This window comes from Macaca fascicularis, chromosome 2, assembly GCF_037993035.2.
Source record: "Macaca fascicularis isolate 582-1 chromosome 2, T2T-MFA8v1.1".
Taxonomy (NCBI): domain Eukaryota; kingdom Metazoa; phylum Chordata; class Mammalia; order Primates; family Cercopithecidae; genus Macaca; species Macaca fascicularis.
Window position 1 is genome coordinate 18,521,549 of NC_088376.1, and position 16,825 is coordinate 18,538,373.

A 16,825-nucleotide genomic window follows, 5' to 3' on the forward strand; every position below is an offset into this window, starting at 1 on the left:
CACACATCAGTGACATAACTTACTCTTTCTGTTTTACATTTTTCAAAGTACACCTAAATTCTAAACAATAGTACTGGGATTGTTAAGCTAATAAAAAATGTGTAGGAAAGTCTGCCAGATTTGACTGCATGAAAGTTGTACTTCAATACGTAGCAATTTAACTTTCCAACCAAATATTTCCCTCATTCTCTAATATAAACATTTCACTTAAGGCAGGCTATTTGCCTCCCACCGTAGTCCCCTTTGAAATAACTTGAGACTCTCCTCCCATACTTTTTGTGGATTATTTTCACTTAAGATATTCTCCTTTTTACATTTTAGCCCCACAAACATCACCCATCCTTTAAGGTCATGTTTCTGTCATTGTTCTTCCCTGTTCTTCACTGTTCACAGAGGCCTCCTCATTTTTAAGGTTACATAATTACCAAAATTTTGACAAATTTTCAACTGTACCTTTTAATTAAATTATCCTGAGCATATAATGTTTTTCTACAATTATATTGCAAGTCTTGAGGACAAATTATTTCTTGTTTTCTCTCCTCCATTTCCAACAATATCTAGAAAAATATCATACACATATTTGATACTCAAGAATATTTGTTTTTATTATTTGTTGATTATTTTTTCATTGAACCCAATTTTCTCAATTTTATAAGATGAGGAGTCAAAGATTGGTATAGCTAGGGGATAAGGGGAAGAAAGACTGAATCGAGTGAGTATGTGAGGAAAATAGTCCTCAAGTTTTATGACAATGAAGGGCATTAAAAATTCTATACATTCTTAAAAATTACAAATTATTGATTTACAACTTGCTCATACCTAACAATTCCTTATTAGGCAGTTGGCAACTGATTATTTTTACTTGTACTATGTTTAACTTAAGAACTATATGACCTATGATCTAAATATCAACAACTAGTCATGGAGCAAAAGATAATGCTAACTTTGTTAAGACCATGGCATTTCACAATCCAATTGATTTGGTCATTCAACAACATGACTATCAACTATGCAACAATCAGATAGAGTTCTTCATGATCATACATGGTATTAACACATGCTTTTTTTTTTTTTTTTTTTTGAGACAGGGTCTTGTTCTGTTGCTCAGGCTGGAGTATGGTGGTGTGATCTTGGCTTACTGTAGCCTTGAGCTTCTGGCCTCAAACAATCCTCCCACCTCAACTTCCCAAGCAGCTGGGACTAAAGGCACGCACCACCATGCCTGGCTAATTTTTTGTACTTTTTGCAGAGACAAGGTTTTGCCATGTTGCCCAAGTTGGTCTCAAACTCCTGAGTTCAAGCAATCTGCCTGCCTTGGCCTCTCCAAGTGCTGGGGTTACAGTCTTGAGTCATTGCACCGGGCCAACCTTAACAAATTCTTAAATAGAGTATAAAGTTTTAGTCTCCTGAGAACATGTCTGGCTGGAGTAATAGATTATTTTTTAAACTGGATTTGGTAAAATAAATGCATCTCTTTCCCAAAATTAAGACAGTCTTGCATATAAAGATTTTATAATCTTCAAAAAGAGATTTTTTCAATGCTACTTAAAATTTTTCTGTAACTAGAGAAATAGGAATTATTCCAAATTAACTTTATGAAGGCTTTGTTAATTGAATATTCAAACCTGACAAAAATGGCTTACTAATTTTATTAATAAAAACTGATGCCAAAATAATAAACTATTAACAAGTATAATCCAGAAGTATATTTTTAAGAGGGATATATCATAACCAAATGGAGTTGATGACAGAATGATTCTACCTTAGGAAAATATTAAAAATTATAATACAATTAATTACAAACATATTAATACAATAAAATTGGTAAAAGGAAAATAATATCTATAGTTTCAAAAAAAAACTTTGATTAAGTTCAACATCTATACCTGAATTAAAAAATAATTCATAGTGGCATTTCCATTATGATAAGAAATAAGTCAAAGGATACATTCCAAAGCCATTCGGCTGGAAAATGAATTATGAAATATAAATATTTAAAATCAGGTACAAAATTATATTATTTTTGATGACCTGGAAAAGCTGAGAATGAATTAAATATTCTATTGAAAACAACGAAGGAATTCAGAAAGATAGCGGGTTATAAAAATGGTTTCATATATGAGATAGAAGAAAAGGATAAACAGCATCATGAAGACTCAACCAAACATTTCACAAGAGTGGGATACATGGTAGGTCAGCTAACCATGAACGGGAAGGGGAAAAAGACTGCCAGATTAAAAGAGCCTTAAATGACCCAATAACCAAATATAATATGTGGTCACTGATTGCTTCCTGGATTGGGTAAACCAGTATAAATAACATTTTTGCTCAATTGGGAAAATTTGATTAGAGTTGATAAAAAATTTCTCAACTGAGAAAAATGGAAAATATTCGCTGAAAATAGCACATATTGTGTGATATCCTTTGACTGATATCATTGTGGTAAATGGTATATACACATACATGTGATATATATATAAAGGGTATATTGTGTGCATGTGTGTTTGTAGATGTAGATAAGTTGGTAGATATTGATATAAATACAGAAAAACATCTGGAAACATATAACATTAGATATTAACTGCAGTAATCTTTCCATAAGAGGAAATGGGTATTTTATATGCATATTTTAACTTATGTACATATTCTAAATTTCAGCAATACTTTTGAACAATTAATAGATTTTTTAAATTAAATGATTAAATGAATAAAACTAGTATGTACATTTTTATACAGCAAAGTGATCAATGAGAAAATATATTAAATTTTTATAACTACCAGGCTGAAGAATATTTATTTCATGTGTTAGAAAATTTACACATTAGAAATAAGTTTTGTGTCCTCATGAATGGATTAATGTTGCCATGGAATTAGATTTGTGGGAATAGCTTTGTTATAAAAGGAAGCTCGCTCTGGCTCTCTTGTTTTTGCCTTCTTGCCAGGTGATGTCTTCTGCTATGTTATGACATAACAAGATGGCCCTCACTGGCTGCCTATGTCAAGCTCTTGGACTTTCCATCCTCCAGAATTGTGAGCTATATAAACTTATTTTCTTTATAAATTACACAGTCTGTGTTATTTTGTTATAGCCACAGCAAAAACGAAGACATATAATAACAAAAATACTAAGATGCCAAAGAAAACATTAAACAATGTCTAGAACATATATGGAGGAAACCTGATACTCTATGAAGTGATCCAAAATACATAAAAGAATTCTTGGGTAGATGAAAAGTTCTTTTTCTTGTATAGAAAAATTCAGTGTTGTAAATATGTCATATTCTTAAATTTCTCATAAGTCAATATATAATTTGAAATTTTAGTACATTTTTAACTTGATACAATGCATTAAAGTTCATCTGAAAATGTAAAGGAGCTAGAAACATTTTTGAGAAACAATTAAAAAAAAATTGTGGACATGTCCTATCAGTTTATAAGGCAAGCTTCCCCAACATGCAGCCCACTGGCTGCATGCAGCCCACAACGGCTTTGAATGTGACCCCACACACTCAAATTAAAATATTATGAGATTTGTTTTATTTTATTTTATATTTTAGCTCAACAGGTATCATTAATGTTAGTGTATTTTATGTGTGGCCTAAGACAATTTTTCTTCCACTGTGGTCCAGGGAAGCCAAAATATTGGACACTCCTGATTAAGGTATTGTAAGTTATAGTAATCAAAATAGAGTAATGGTCAAAACAAACAGATAAGCAGGACAGAATAGAGTCTGGAAACAGACCCAAAGATAAAAAGATTTTATTATGTGATAAATATTGGCATAAAATTTATATCAGAGGAGGAAATACAGATGGCTTATTTGGTAAAATGTGTTATGTAATTGGTTATACATTTGGGGGAAAAAACATGAAACTTTGGATCTTAATCTCATCTCATGCTATAAAAGAAACTTCAAAAGACACAACATTTTTAAGCAAAATTTACTATAAACACAGTAAGAAAACATATGGCATTTAAAATCTATAGTAAGTAAGGTATTTTACATGGAATACAGATGCTCTAAAGCAGGGGTTGTCAAAATGTAGTCTGTGGGTCAAATGTGGCCATACCTATTTCTGTAAATAAAGTTTTATTGGAACTCAAGCCACACCCATTAATTATGTATTGTCTATGGATGCTTTCACAATAAACCATAGAATTGAGTAGGGGTGACACAGACCATATAGCTCAGAAAACAGAAAATATTTACTGTTTGGCTTTTTACAGAAAAAGTTTGCTGACCCTTGTTCTAAAAGAAAGACTGATACATTTGAATACATAAATACTAAAAATCTGCATGGCAAATATTATACAATTAAAATTTAAACTGAGAGAATATTTAAACTATCTATGACACTGTAAACTTACTAATTGTAATAAGATCTTTTATAAATAAGAAAAGATCAATACCTCAAAAGAAAACTAAGCAAAGCAAACCAACTTGAAGTTCAGAAGTAAAGAAAATAAAATCAGTCAATAAGCATGTGAAAATCAACTCAACTCAGAGGATTCAGAAATGAAAGTAAAGTATCAGTGAGACATTTACCACATTAACAAAATGTCTAAAACTTGAGATCACCTGCTTTTAACTGAGGTTGTGGAGAAAAAGAAACTGCTATCTAAAATGCAGTTTGACAATAATATATATCAAATTTTAAAATGTAAATATCTTTTGTGTCAGCAACTTATCCGATAGATGTTTTCTCACTAGGGCGTAATATTACAGTCTTGAGTTTTCAAGAAATTACACCTTTTGGTGCATCTATACAATAGTGGATAATGGAGCTGTTATCAAAGTTGATATAGATCTATATGAGACTCACATTTATTGACATCCAGATCATTTTATTATTGAGGAAAAATAAAGCAAATTGTAATACAATATTTGTAGAATAATATTGTTTCCATATTAAAAATACACATTTACACACATGCAAATATATACTTTCATATGCACATAAAATTGACTGGATAGAAATACCTGATTTTGTTGACAAGGTTTATTTCTGGAGAATAGAAATGATGAATGAAGGGATCCTAGGAGGAAAATCTTTTATACTCTATACACTTCTTTTGAATTATAAGCCTTGCATTTCATTGTTTAAAGTTATTTTACTGAAGTCGCCTGAGATTATATTTAAAAAATTACTGTAAAATTTTGAAGTTATATTTAACAATAGCCAAGCCAAGACTATTTTCTACAGTAATTAGGGCAAATTTGGTGATAACGCCTTCTCAAAACACACCCCTACAAATTTGAAGGACACAACTCTAAAACTAGCCCTTAGGCCTTACATGTTTAAGGGCAAAGAATGACCAAATTAAGTATTCTGGGGTTTCTTAAACAGTCTGGTTGTAGAGAAGCAGTTTACATTTGCTCTTTAGCTGAAAAATCAGGGTTTATTAATCATAACAATTTCAATTTTTTATTTGCTTGCAACTTTTTTGGTCATTTGTTGCCATGGCAACAAATCATGTATTGATTCAATAAGGGCATCTTGCATTTCTTAGAATACTGTAATTAGATAACCAATTTGTAATTAAGTCAAAATGAAAACTGACCTTTCTCCTTGAGATGATATAACACTAACCATATCAAGAACAGAAGATTTATGCTTCAAATGAACTTAAATAAAGTTTAAGAAAGTGGAACGCTGCTTCCTCTTGAAAACTATCATCTTTTCTCCTTGTCAGTAATACAGACATAACAAAATATCCAGTGTATTGGAACACAGGAATTTCAATTGTGTATTCATATGACATTCCAATGTAACATACTGCTCTGTAGAGTAGATATTTGGTGCAATCCATCAACTATTAAAATTCTGTCAGTGCAGTGGTGAGATTTCAGCATGCAGTACAGACGTCTGTGCTGAGAAGCAGAAACAAATAACCAACTACATCGACAAAGTCAGCATTTTTACTTCTCAGCAAAAAGGGAATTCCTAATTTAGTCTAACAGTGCTGTCTTCTCAGAGTCTGTTCAGGTGAACAACAAAAGGCAAACAGAAATGCTCTTGCTTCCCTACATGGGGTGTGACAGCTTTCCAGGAGATCCAATAAGTTCCCAGGGTCCAGTGAAAGAAATCTCTTTTCTTTCCAAAACACCAGAATTATAATCCACGCAGGGAGATGTCTATCCTTTCTTCCCAGAGTATTTTTTTCTAAATCTACAAGCACATTACTTAGAAAAGTAAACGTCCAAAGAAATAAACTTAAACGGCAAACTGTAGAAATGATATGCGTATGTTTTCTGTTCTTCTTTCATGCCTCTACTGTTCCCTTTCGTTCTCTGTGCTATTTCATTTCTCTCTTACCAACTGTTACCCCTCCAGTTGACGTATTCATCCTCCCTGGCAAAGAGATCAAGGACATTGTGCTCTATTTTAGAACTTTAAGGAAGCGCTGTTTTCAAATACAAACTAGATTGAGACATTAGAGCCCTTCAAGTCAAGCCTGAGAGAGAACCCAAAGGGCTTCTAGCCTAGGCAATACATCTTCAACTCAGGAGTCAGTATACGTGCTTGGTGATAGGGGAGGTATATTCCTGTACAATAAAACCTCCTGCATGAAATTATCATAAAGTGAGGAAAGAGAAAATGTGATAGAGAAGAAAACTTGCAAGCAAATTGGAATTATGGGCAATATATTTGAGACGTAGATTTTGACACCTTGAATTTATTTGTAAAGTAGTCTACAGTTACCGAAAAAATGAGATTCTCAATGGGCATTTTTTTTTAAGTTTTAGGTGTTGAATCTTTAGAAGGTAAGTGAAATAAGTACGAATGTAAGCAATTTGTCTTGTTTATAGCCACAGAGTCTCTCTCCACCAAACTCATTAGCAAAGTAAGGTAATTAGCACTATGAATGTGGTAGAAGTAGATGATTCTCAACAAAGTTGCTTATTTTTAGCTTTCTGCTTATAACAGCACTCATTTGATAAAATTGGGATAATTTAAAGCATAATGAGAAGTTTACTAATATAATTAAATAATAATTTATTGAGTGCTCTTTATCAGAAATTATTTTAAGAGCTTTAATGCCTTATGTCATTTAATGAACAAAACATAATTATTTATGTATTATTATGTTCATGTTACACATGAGAAAACTGTGTCTCAGAAAGTTTACGTAAATAACTCAGTACCCCCTTGCTAAGAAGGGTTTCCTATCCTAATGAGCTCAAACAAGAATCCATGCTGTTAATCGTCAAGTTCCTTATTAATTCTTCTCAGATTCAGATTTTTGATTTGTAGTCTAAGATAGCTTAAATATTTTTATATTTTATTATCATAGGGTGATTTACCCTCACTTTGATGATAAAATTAAAGCCAGTTGGGTAAAGTTACTTATGTAATATGGACAGCCAACAAGATTATTACAGGGCAATGATTGATGGTACAAACTCTGTGTTTCCATGACAGTGTTTAGCCCTTTTCTCCATCTAAAAGATAGCAAAGTGGTGGGTGGCCCAGTCACTTCTATTTTTCCAGGAATCCACCCCAGCCATAAACATTACAGTTAAACCTAGTGGCCTAAGCTCAAGCATGATGCATAATCTAGTCATGGGAAGAGATATGATATCAGCTCTGAGTAGTAGCCACAGCAAGGAAAATCTAAAGGGACAAATTAAAGTACACACACATGCACATATACACTAATAATACACGCACAGAAATAATACATGCAAAGATGAGGCTGAAGCTGTACTGGGGTGCAAAAGGAGGTATTTGAAAAACTTTGTAAAAGTCTTGAGTGACAGCTGAAATAAAGTCCCATACAACCATCTTCCCTGCCCCTAATAGATCTAGAAGTACTGAAGAATCTTACATAGTTTGATATCTGGTAAAATATTCAGATTTTGCCAGATGTGCACTCATTTTGGCCACAAAGAGATGATGTTAAAACTCAATAAGAGGGCTAAGTTAGCATTAGTGCTTTATGGATGAACACATTTTTGAGAAGGTGGTTGTTTCCTTCCAGAAAGTCTCCTCTTGAGAACTTGGCAGCACTTCTTTCCTTCTCCTCTGTTGGCTTAGTCTTTGCTATCCTATGTATTGGTTTGGCAGCACATACTGAATTTTGCCTTATGACTTGGACAGAAAAGTGTAGCCTGGATTTGTTGCATATGATTTATAGAACATAGACTAGATGAACTCAGAAAGCCCTCAAGGTGTGTAAATAATGGTAAATAAAGGGCTTTGCAAAATATGGTACAAAGTTCTGCTGTGGTAAACTACATATATTTTATTCTTTAAATAAAAAACCATCCAAATGTTTGGAGCAACATGAAAAGTTCCTTATTTAAAAAAATAAAATGGACACAGCTGAAATATGAAAGCAGATTCTCTAATTTTTTGAGTCCAGGAAATGAATGCCTATGTGTTTAGCTCCCTGGTCTTTACTATATACTAACTTATTTACATTTATCTTCTAAAGGGGTTAAAATTTAGCACTGCTTCTTCCTTGTATAATGAACATGTGCAATAATAATGAGGACAATGATAATAATAATGCACAGCATGTATACTTTTTTACATTGTCTTTACATATGATCTCTCATTTGATCCTCACAAAAGCACTATAAGGTATATAGTGTCAGAAAAGGAAACAAATGCACCGAGAGCATACCCAGAAGATTCACCAGAGACCTTGTCACACAACTTCCAGTCTAGGGCTCTTTCTCCTGCCTCACACTCTCACGAGTGTGTTGCTTTTGAAATCTCTATCTCACACTTCTATAGAGCTAGAAAACCTGGAAGACCTAGGCAAAGATAAACGCAATCATTAGCCTTCAGTCTAGATTCTAATGTACTACGTCATGCTTTTCACTTGGAATTGATGTAATATTGTGCCATAAAATGGGAAATCTAGCAAGTAGAAAATAGAGTTTGAATATTTTGCAGAGAGAAAATTTCCACTAAAGAAAAAGAGAACTGCTATAGTTAATTAACATGAAAATATTCACACTCCTTGCCATCTATCTATATAACTTCATCTATTAGCAGACAACTACCTTCATATTTGAAATATATTGCTTCAAGTCAAAATTTGTCTATGATACTCCAAATTTTCCCTAAAGCACATCAGACTGTGGCCAAAGAGAGAAAAGCATATCAGAAAGAGAAGGGAAACAAAGAGTTTCCTTGTAGAATAAATTTAATTGTCCGGAGTTCTGAGTTCCTACATAAAGCAGAAATTCTTCATGCATAAGAAATGGTAGACTCAGCTTGAATGGCTGATTGCTATTTCCTCTAATAAAGTTTCCACACACACTCTCTCTCTCACTCTCTTGTTTTGTCACCCTCTCTCTTTATCTAATTCTATGTCTATGTCGATCTCTAGCTATCTATCGTACATGCTTTTGTAGAATTTCAGGAACAGCTTTTTATCTGGAGAATATGGCTGCCTGAAAGAGTTACATAATATAACAAAAGCTTTACCCCAAAGCTTCTATGCATTCCAAAAGCTTGTACTTGGATAATAGAAATATTAGCCTCAGGTGACTGAGAACACTTACTGTTGGTTGCATAACGTATGGCGGATGAGGCATCCATGAAGTACTCTGGACCTATGCATCAAACAGCATTTATTAGCACAAAGCAATCATAGAGAGAACTTGGTTCTTGTGTTCAGTGGAGTCACACTAGGTCATAAGAAAGTGGAGTCCACCTGACTTTACAGTTAATTCGTGCTCAAAACCAAGGGTAAGATAAGAAGGCAATTCTTGGACTTGATTAAATTGGTCACTGAAACAAGGTAAAAGGTAAAGCAACTTCCTATATCAATGGAGCTGACTTCAGTGCCCACATAGCCCAGGCTGGGTCTTGGAGCATATTTTGAGGTTGACGTTGAAGGCTAAAGTTTTAGGAGGCCTCAGAGACCATTTGAAGATCAGCTCTCAGGGATGTCATGGCAAGTAATGAAGGAAGCAAGAGTTGACTGCTAAGACTTTCTCTTTTTCTGTCATCTGTTGTAACTTCGAATGCTCAAGTGATCCCATTTTAGAAATATGTTCAAGTGGTAAAAGTTGTGGTAAGAGCTAAAGAGATAAACCAAAAATTTGGGGCAATTATTTTGGTTTAACCCAAGTTAAACACGTTTGTAATTATTTTCTCTCCTGGTAATTGGTATAACAAATAAAAATGAGATGTCAGCCAGCCAACTATTCTTAAATGTGCCACGTGTCAGCCAAATGAAAAAGTCAGCCCATATAAGCTGAATGTCACATGGAGAACTCAGAAGATTTTTTTTTTGTATACTCACACACACAGAATTGCCAAAGCAATCTGGACTGAAAAAACCTGGTGAAAGGTAAGCATCAACAACATAGATCATTGCTGCAATCTCTTCTTTTGAGAAAAGGGAGCTAGAGTTAAATTCCACTTATGAGCCCTCCCAAGTAAAATCGCTCTTCAGTGAATATTTTATTCATGTCACCAAAGTGCTCTACACTGTGGCTTAATGGGTGGTCTTGGCTGGAACAGAGGCCATGATTAGAAAAAAAAAAAAAAGGAAAAGGAAACACACACACACACATACACACACACACACACACACACACACGCACATTACAACCAGGCAGGCCTGCAGGAAGAACAAAAACTGAACAGCACCTGCACATAGCCTCATGGGTCCCAAGGAAAGGCAATTAAGAAATCAGCCATTCAGAGACCCTCTAATGTAATTCAAATGAAAAATCTATTCCATTTGCCCACGGATATGTTTCAAGAATCTGAGTGCAGAAAAAGAAAGAAAATGATCTGCTTCAGGGGGAATCAGTTAAGGAAAAGTGCACATAGTCTTAAGTTTGATTCTCTGACAGCTGGGATATCCTGAAATGAAGTATATAGTGACTGAACAAGGCAAACTTCACTGAATTAGTAGCAGTCAGCAGCATTACAGTTTTACCCATTATATAACATCCACCCCCACCAGCTGCAAAATTCAAGAAGCACATGCATACACACGCTTGCATTCTCTCTTTCTCCCTCCAAACTTTTAAGAAATGACACTAGACACTTTCTACATGCAGCATATATATAGGCATTTTCTAATTAGAATTGGAAGAACTGTTTGAAGAACAGTATTAGGTAGAGAGGAGATTAATATCACATACGTAATAACTCAGAGGAATAAAATAAAGGATATTGTTAGAGGGAGAAATGTGACTATTTTAATCCACCTATGTACTTGGAATTAACTGGCTATAATATCTAGTTGATGACACACATTGAGTCTCAGACTTTCCAGCATTTCAACATGCGGAACCCCTGAGGTCTCTTTTGGTCTCTCTTGAACTGAGAATGAAATAACAGCAGGGAATAGGAACAACTTTTTACCACTTTGATGATTTCTTCTGTTTCTTGGGAAGTAGGATTTAACATCTATCTATGGAGCTTTACCAGGACAACCATGACAAAATGAGATGACAGTGACAAAATATCCTGGAGTGAGTGAAGGAATTGCTAGAAATGTGCTTTTAGAAAAGACACAATAGGGAACATGAACAACCAAAATAACAGACAACAAACAAAATAATTTCCCAGTGGTGACAGAGCTGTATTAAGGTTGGTTGGAAAGTAGCATAATCATGAAAACTCAGCAGGAAGAATGAAAAGCATACTGGATTTTATTATCCAGTGAATTGATGCAAACAGGCTCTTGAAAGTATAGACTAACTCATAACTTGAGTATTATTACATTAAGATGTGATTAAAGTGTATGAGAAATGTTTTCTTTTCATTCTACTGTGTCCTTTTTGCCTCTAAATAGTGTATTACTGCAAGAAAGATATCTCCTAAGGTGCAGGTAAATCGGACATACCTGGTATGTGGAGACAGGGGAAGCAGCAATGAATGGCGTGATAGATGTCTGTGGAATCATGCGGTTGGTTGCAATACTGTACGGTGAAGAATAAAATCTGCAAACAGAAAACAAAAAAAAAGAAGATTCACGAAGTTGCTACATGCCTGGCCTCTAATCAAATGCTCTCAAGTACCTATGGGAAAGACATATTTCCACCCGCATGTTTTTCCACCAACCATTAACAGGAATGTCCAGATTTACACTATTTGAATCCACTAAGAGAAATAAGTAGCTCTGAATGAAATGACCTGGAGTCATCTTATAAAATTAGCTGCACAAAATCTTCCTTATGCCAGGTAAGTTTAATACTGTCTCCAAACCAGCAGGAGGAGAGAAGCTGAGTGTTGTTTAAAAGGCTTTGAAAGAAAGTCAAAATGAAAGCACCAAGCTTTACAAAAGTGACTGATGTTACAGATACAGGAACTGCATCTGTGTCTTCAGTCAGGAAATAAAGACCAGTTCCTAGAAAGTTATGGATATTTTGTGTTAGGCATAGGTCCATGCCCTCATGCAGAAAATACTTTCTCCATGAAAAGAGAAGCAACAGGACAATTGGAATTGAGGTTGGAATAGGAATGCTTTCTGGATTACGTCAAGGCACTGGCAGAGACACTGACGACTATATGATACGCTCCTATAGACTCTGTAAAAACATTGAATGTTCTAGTACTCCAGAGCTCTTCACTGAACGATTGTAGAATGCTACAAGATCAGGAATTCACAAATCAGAGGAGGGATGATTCTTCTGGAGACCTATTAAAGGGTAGCTTTTGGATATGAAAATCAGTGAAATGTCCATTTCTGCCATACTATACTGTCGAGTCCATGAGTTATCGAATGCTCAAATCCTTCAGCAGAATTTTAAATTGTGTTTCCCCCGTGTCTTACTGGTAAGTGAAAGGCTAGAGTGACCAGTCACAGAACAGACAAAACCAGGTTGCCTGAGATGGAGTATGTCAGCGATGTGAGGATAGGTTGGAAAAATGCATGTGAGAAATAACGGTATAATTCTTTCACTTTATTGTACTTTCAGCAAAACTCAATTAGTATGGTTTATTTTTCTAATAGTATGACTGAGCTTGGAATCTGTGAGACAAAGATTTCATCCAACCTCAGGGGTCACTGATATTTTAAATAGAGATTTTCATGAGTTGCCTTTCTAAGAAAGCATCTCACGAGACTCCCATTAAATATGGGAGGACTTGAATTCAAGGTTGTCAGGATTCAAGGAATAAATTCTTTAAGCTTATTTTGTATAAAAGTCTTCAAGCAAAGATATAGTCTTAAATGTACTTAAATTATAGTCTTAAATGTACTTTAACTCTTAACAATGATTTGATAAGATCATACTCTTTTGGGTAAAAAACATAGTGTAGATGAAAAAAATTATCCCATCATACATTACATTCTTACTATCCATACTCACCAGACCCATAAATTTATAGTTGTGATGTTTAAAAGAAGCCACTGACTATACACCTGATAGAATGACAAAAAGAGATAATGCAAAGTTTTTTGCTTTTAAAGACAATACTAACAGCTGACAAGGATGCAGAGAAAGTGGAATTCTCATTCAATGTTACTGGGAAAGCAAAACATTACACCCATTTTGGAAAACAGCTTTGCAGTTTCTTTTAAAACTGAACATATACATTCCCTATGGCCCAGCAGTCCCATTTCTCCATACTAACCAAAATTAAATAAAAATTTTGTTTATGGAAAAACTTTAATCCAAATGTTTATAGAGACTATTCATGCTTGCCCCAAACTGGAAACAACCCAAATGTCCTTCCTCTGAATTAATAATCAAATTGTGGCACATCCATACAATGGAACACAACTTAGTAATAAAAGGAAAATAACTACTGAAACATTCACCGTGAGGAATCTCAAGTAAATTTTGCTAAATGGAAGAAGTCAGACTCAAAGGGGTATATACTATGTGATTTCATTTATATCACACTAGGGAAAAGGCAAAAATATAGAGGGGTGGAGGAAGGGGTTGATTCCAAATGAGCACGAGGGAATTTGAGGAGGGGAGATACCTGTTCTACATCTTGATTGTGGTGGCGGTTACATGATTGTATGTATTTGTCAGAATCATCAAACTGTACACTAAAGAGAGTGAATATACTGTATGTAAATTATATCTAATAAATCTGATTTTTTTAAAAAGAATTACTATGTAAGAAAACACTCATCTTTTCATTTAAAAAAATTATTCAACATTTACTATATCTAACAAAGATGGGTAAGATTGTAAAATATCCCTCTGAGTTTCTTTATTTAGTCACTTAAATTGTACCATATTTAGGTATTAATCAGCCTAAAGCTCTCCATAGACTTTCCATTGCCATGAAAACAAATGTTCAGTCCTTGCACTGGCTAGCACAATCAGGCTATTGCCTACTTCTCTGATATTGTTTTCTTAGCCTTTTCTCCGTAGCGGACTAGGATTCAACCAAACTACTTTCTGTCCTGTGATCTCATCATTCTCACTGTCGTCTCTACACTGAACTTGCAGTTCTTTCTACCTAAAATGCTCGCTTCTTCAACATTTTATAAGGCTGTCTCTTTTTCATTTCTGGTCTCACTCCACTGTCCCTTTTTCAGAGAGGATTATAGCTAAATTAGCAACTGCCATGTCTACCCCAATTGTTTTCTATCCCCTTCTCCTGATTTATTTGTATAGTTCTCTTATCACTATCTGAAGTGGTAATTTAAAAAATTCTTTTTATATATTATGGACTGAATGTTTGTGATCCCCTAAATTTACATACTGAAGCTCTAACTCCTTCTGTGGCTGTATTTGAAGATGGGGTGTCTAAGGAAGTAATTGGGGTTAAATGAGGAGATAAGGGTGGAGCCTTAATGAAATAGAATTAGTGTTCTTTTAAGAGGATACATCAGACAGCTCACTCAGGCTCTCTCACATGCACACACTGAGGAAAGGCCATGTAAGGACATAACAAGCCCCGGGAGTTTGAGACCAGTGTGAGCAACATGGTGAGACCCCGTCTCTACAAAAATACAAAAATTAGTTGGGCATGGTGGTGCATATCTGTATTCCCTTCTACTTGGGAGGTGAAGTGGGAAGATAATTTAAGTTCAGAAGATCGAAGCTGCAGTGAGCCGTGATTGTGCTATCACACTCCAGCCTGGACAAAAGTGAGATCTTTTCTCAAAAAACAAACAAACAAACAAACAAAAAAGATGGCAGCCATCTACAATCCAGGAGAAGAGAGCCCTTACCAGAATCAGCTACACTGATCTTGAATTTCTACCATTCAGAACTGAGGAAAGATAAATTTTTGTTGTTTAAGCGGCCAAATCAATCAAGCCACTTTGTTATGGCAGCCTGAACTGACAAATACAATGTATTGACTATTTCTCATTCTAGAATGTCAGGTCCAAGGGGGCTGAGTGTATATCAGTATGGTTGCCTAGAACAGAGCCTGGGAGATAGTAGATACTTGGTAACTCTACGTTGAATGAATGAATAAATGCAGAGCAGCTTGTGGAATTCAGCAGTGATTATCATACAGGAAGGGCAATGCCATGGTGGCGGGACCATAGGAGAAAGGTCCCTGAAAGAGGTAGGAAGCTGAGGAATGACAGCCCGGAGAAGATGGTCCAACACCATGTATTAAATGCTAAGAGGAAGCTTAAATAATGTACCTACTTTCTAAACATGCAGGGGCATTAGAAACTAGAAAAATAACAAAAACAAAAAAACAAACAGTCCTTTTCTATGAAAATCACGGTTTGCATTTGAAAATTCTTCTAAGTCTTCTCCTTGACAATCTTATTTGTGAGGCACTGAACAGCATTTGAGGCTCATAATGACACGTGAGGCATCCAAGGCCACTCAACAAACAGCCCTCCTTATACACCGTGCAGTGGTTTAACTTCTGGTAGAAATCCAGGTTCAGCCTCTTGTACAGACAAAGCAAACCACACATTACATTTTAGCATGGCTGGTCTATTTTGTAAAATGCGCCAATTGGAGTATTAAAAATGAAAGCAATAAAGATTGGATTGACAGGCAAAGTTTACAGGAAATTCTATGGGGAAAACAGAGAACAGAAACATAAAGAAAGCAGCCAAGTAAACTGATACTAGCAAAAGGAACCCTTGGGGGAAAATTTAATGCATTTTTGTTCTATCTGCTCTAATCCTATCCATCAAACAAGAATTACATTTCATACTTCCCAGCAAATTCCAATACTGCCACTCAACTCAGAGAGTCATTTAGAACTGAAAATGTTCTGGGAAGAACGGACTCGGCATGCCGTCTTGATCTCCTAATTCTAGTATTCTGAAATAAGCTCTTCTCAAGTCCAACTATACACCCTGTTTAAACCATGACAGGAGAGGCTACCATTGCATCTGAGGCTTAGAGGTACCATATCTAAAGAAAATACACGAGGCCAGACTCTAAGGAGGGAACTACAGAATGTGTTTCCAAATCTCTCAGCTTTTTCTCAGTCCCTGCCATGGTCAGGGTTTGAAAACATTTTCACACAGGCATCACATTAAAAAAAAATAAAAATAAATAAATACTTCAAGCAGAGATGTTATGCTATTGGGGAACTTTCTAGGCAGAATAACAAAATGAGGTAATTCAAAACATGTGAATTAATGTTTTTGTATTTGGTAATATATGCACTATTCATTACGCCTTGCAAATGTTACAGAAAATGGGAATGAGTTGTTTAACAAGTTATTTTCCTGGTAAAAGTTTACTTCTTCACGAAGATTCACGTGGCATTATGTATATACCAAGTGCCTCTTTTACACTTAACCCACTGGTTCTAAGCTACAGGTGATTTTGCTCTCCAGCAGACATTTGGCAATGACTGGAGACATTTTTTGTTGTCACAACTGGAGCAGAGTGGGGAGCTACTGGCATCTAGTGAGTAAAGGCCTGGGATGCTGCTACACATGCTACAATGC

At 35.1% G+C, this 16,825-nt stretch overlaps 1 protein-coding gene across 28 annotated transcripts in view; it reads right to left on the reverse strand.

The window, feature by feature from the left end:
• RBMS3 (RNA binding motif single stranded interacting protein 3) overlaps positions 1–16,825 on the reverse strand; it is a 1,486,333-nt gene that overhangs the window by 121,810 nt on the left and 1,347,698 nt on the right. For 16 of the 28 annotated variants that reach the window (XM_074030865.1, XM_005545568.5, XM_005545571.5 and 13 more), the window contains 2 exons: positions 11,828–11,924; positions 9,522–9,572 (listed from right to left, as the gene is read on the reverse strand). In XM_074030865.1, the coding sequence (XP_073886966.1) occupies positions 9,522–9,572; positions 11,828–11,924 (148 nt within the window). The remainder of the gene's footprint in view (positions 1–9,521; positions 9,573–11,827; positions 11,925–16,825) is intronic. The other 12 variants (XM_005545572.5, XM_065539818.1, XM_065539816.1 and 9 more) reach the window with 1 other exon arrangement.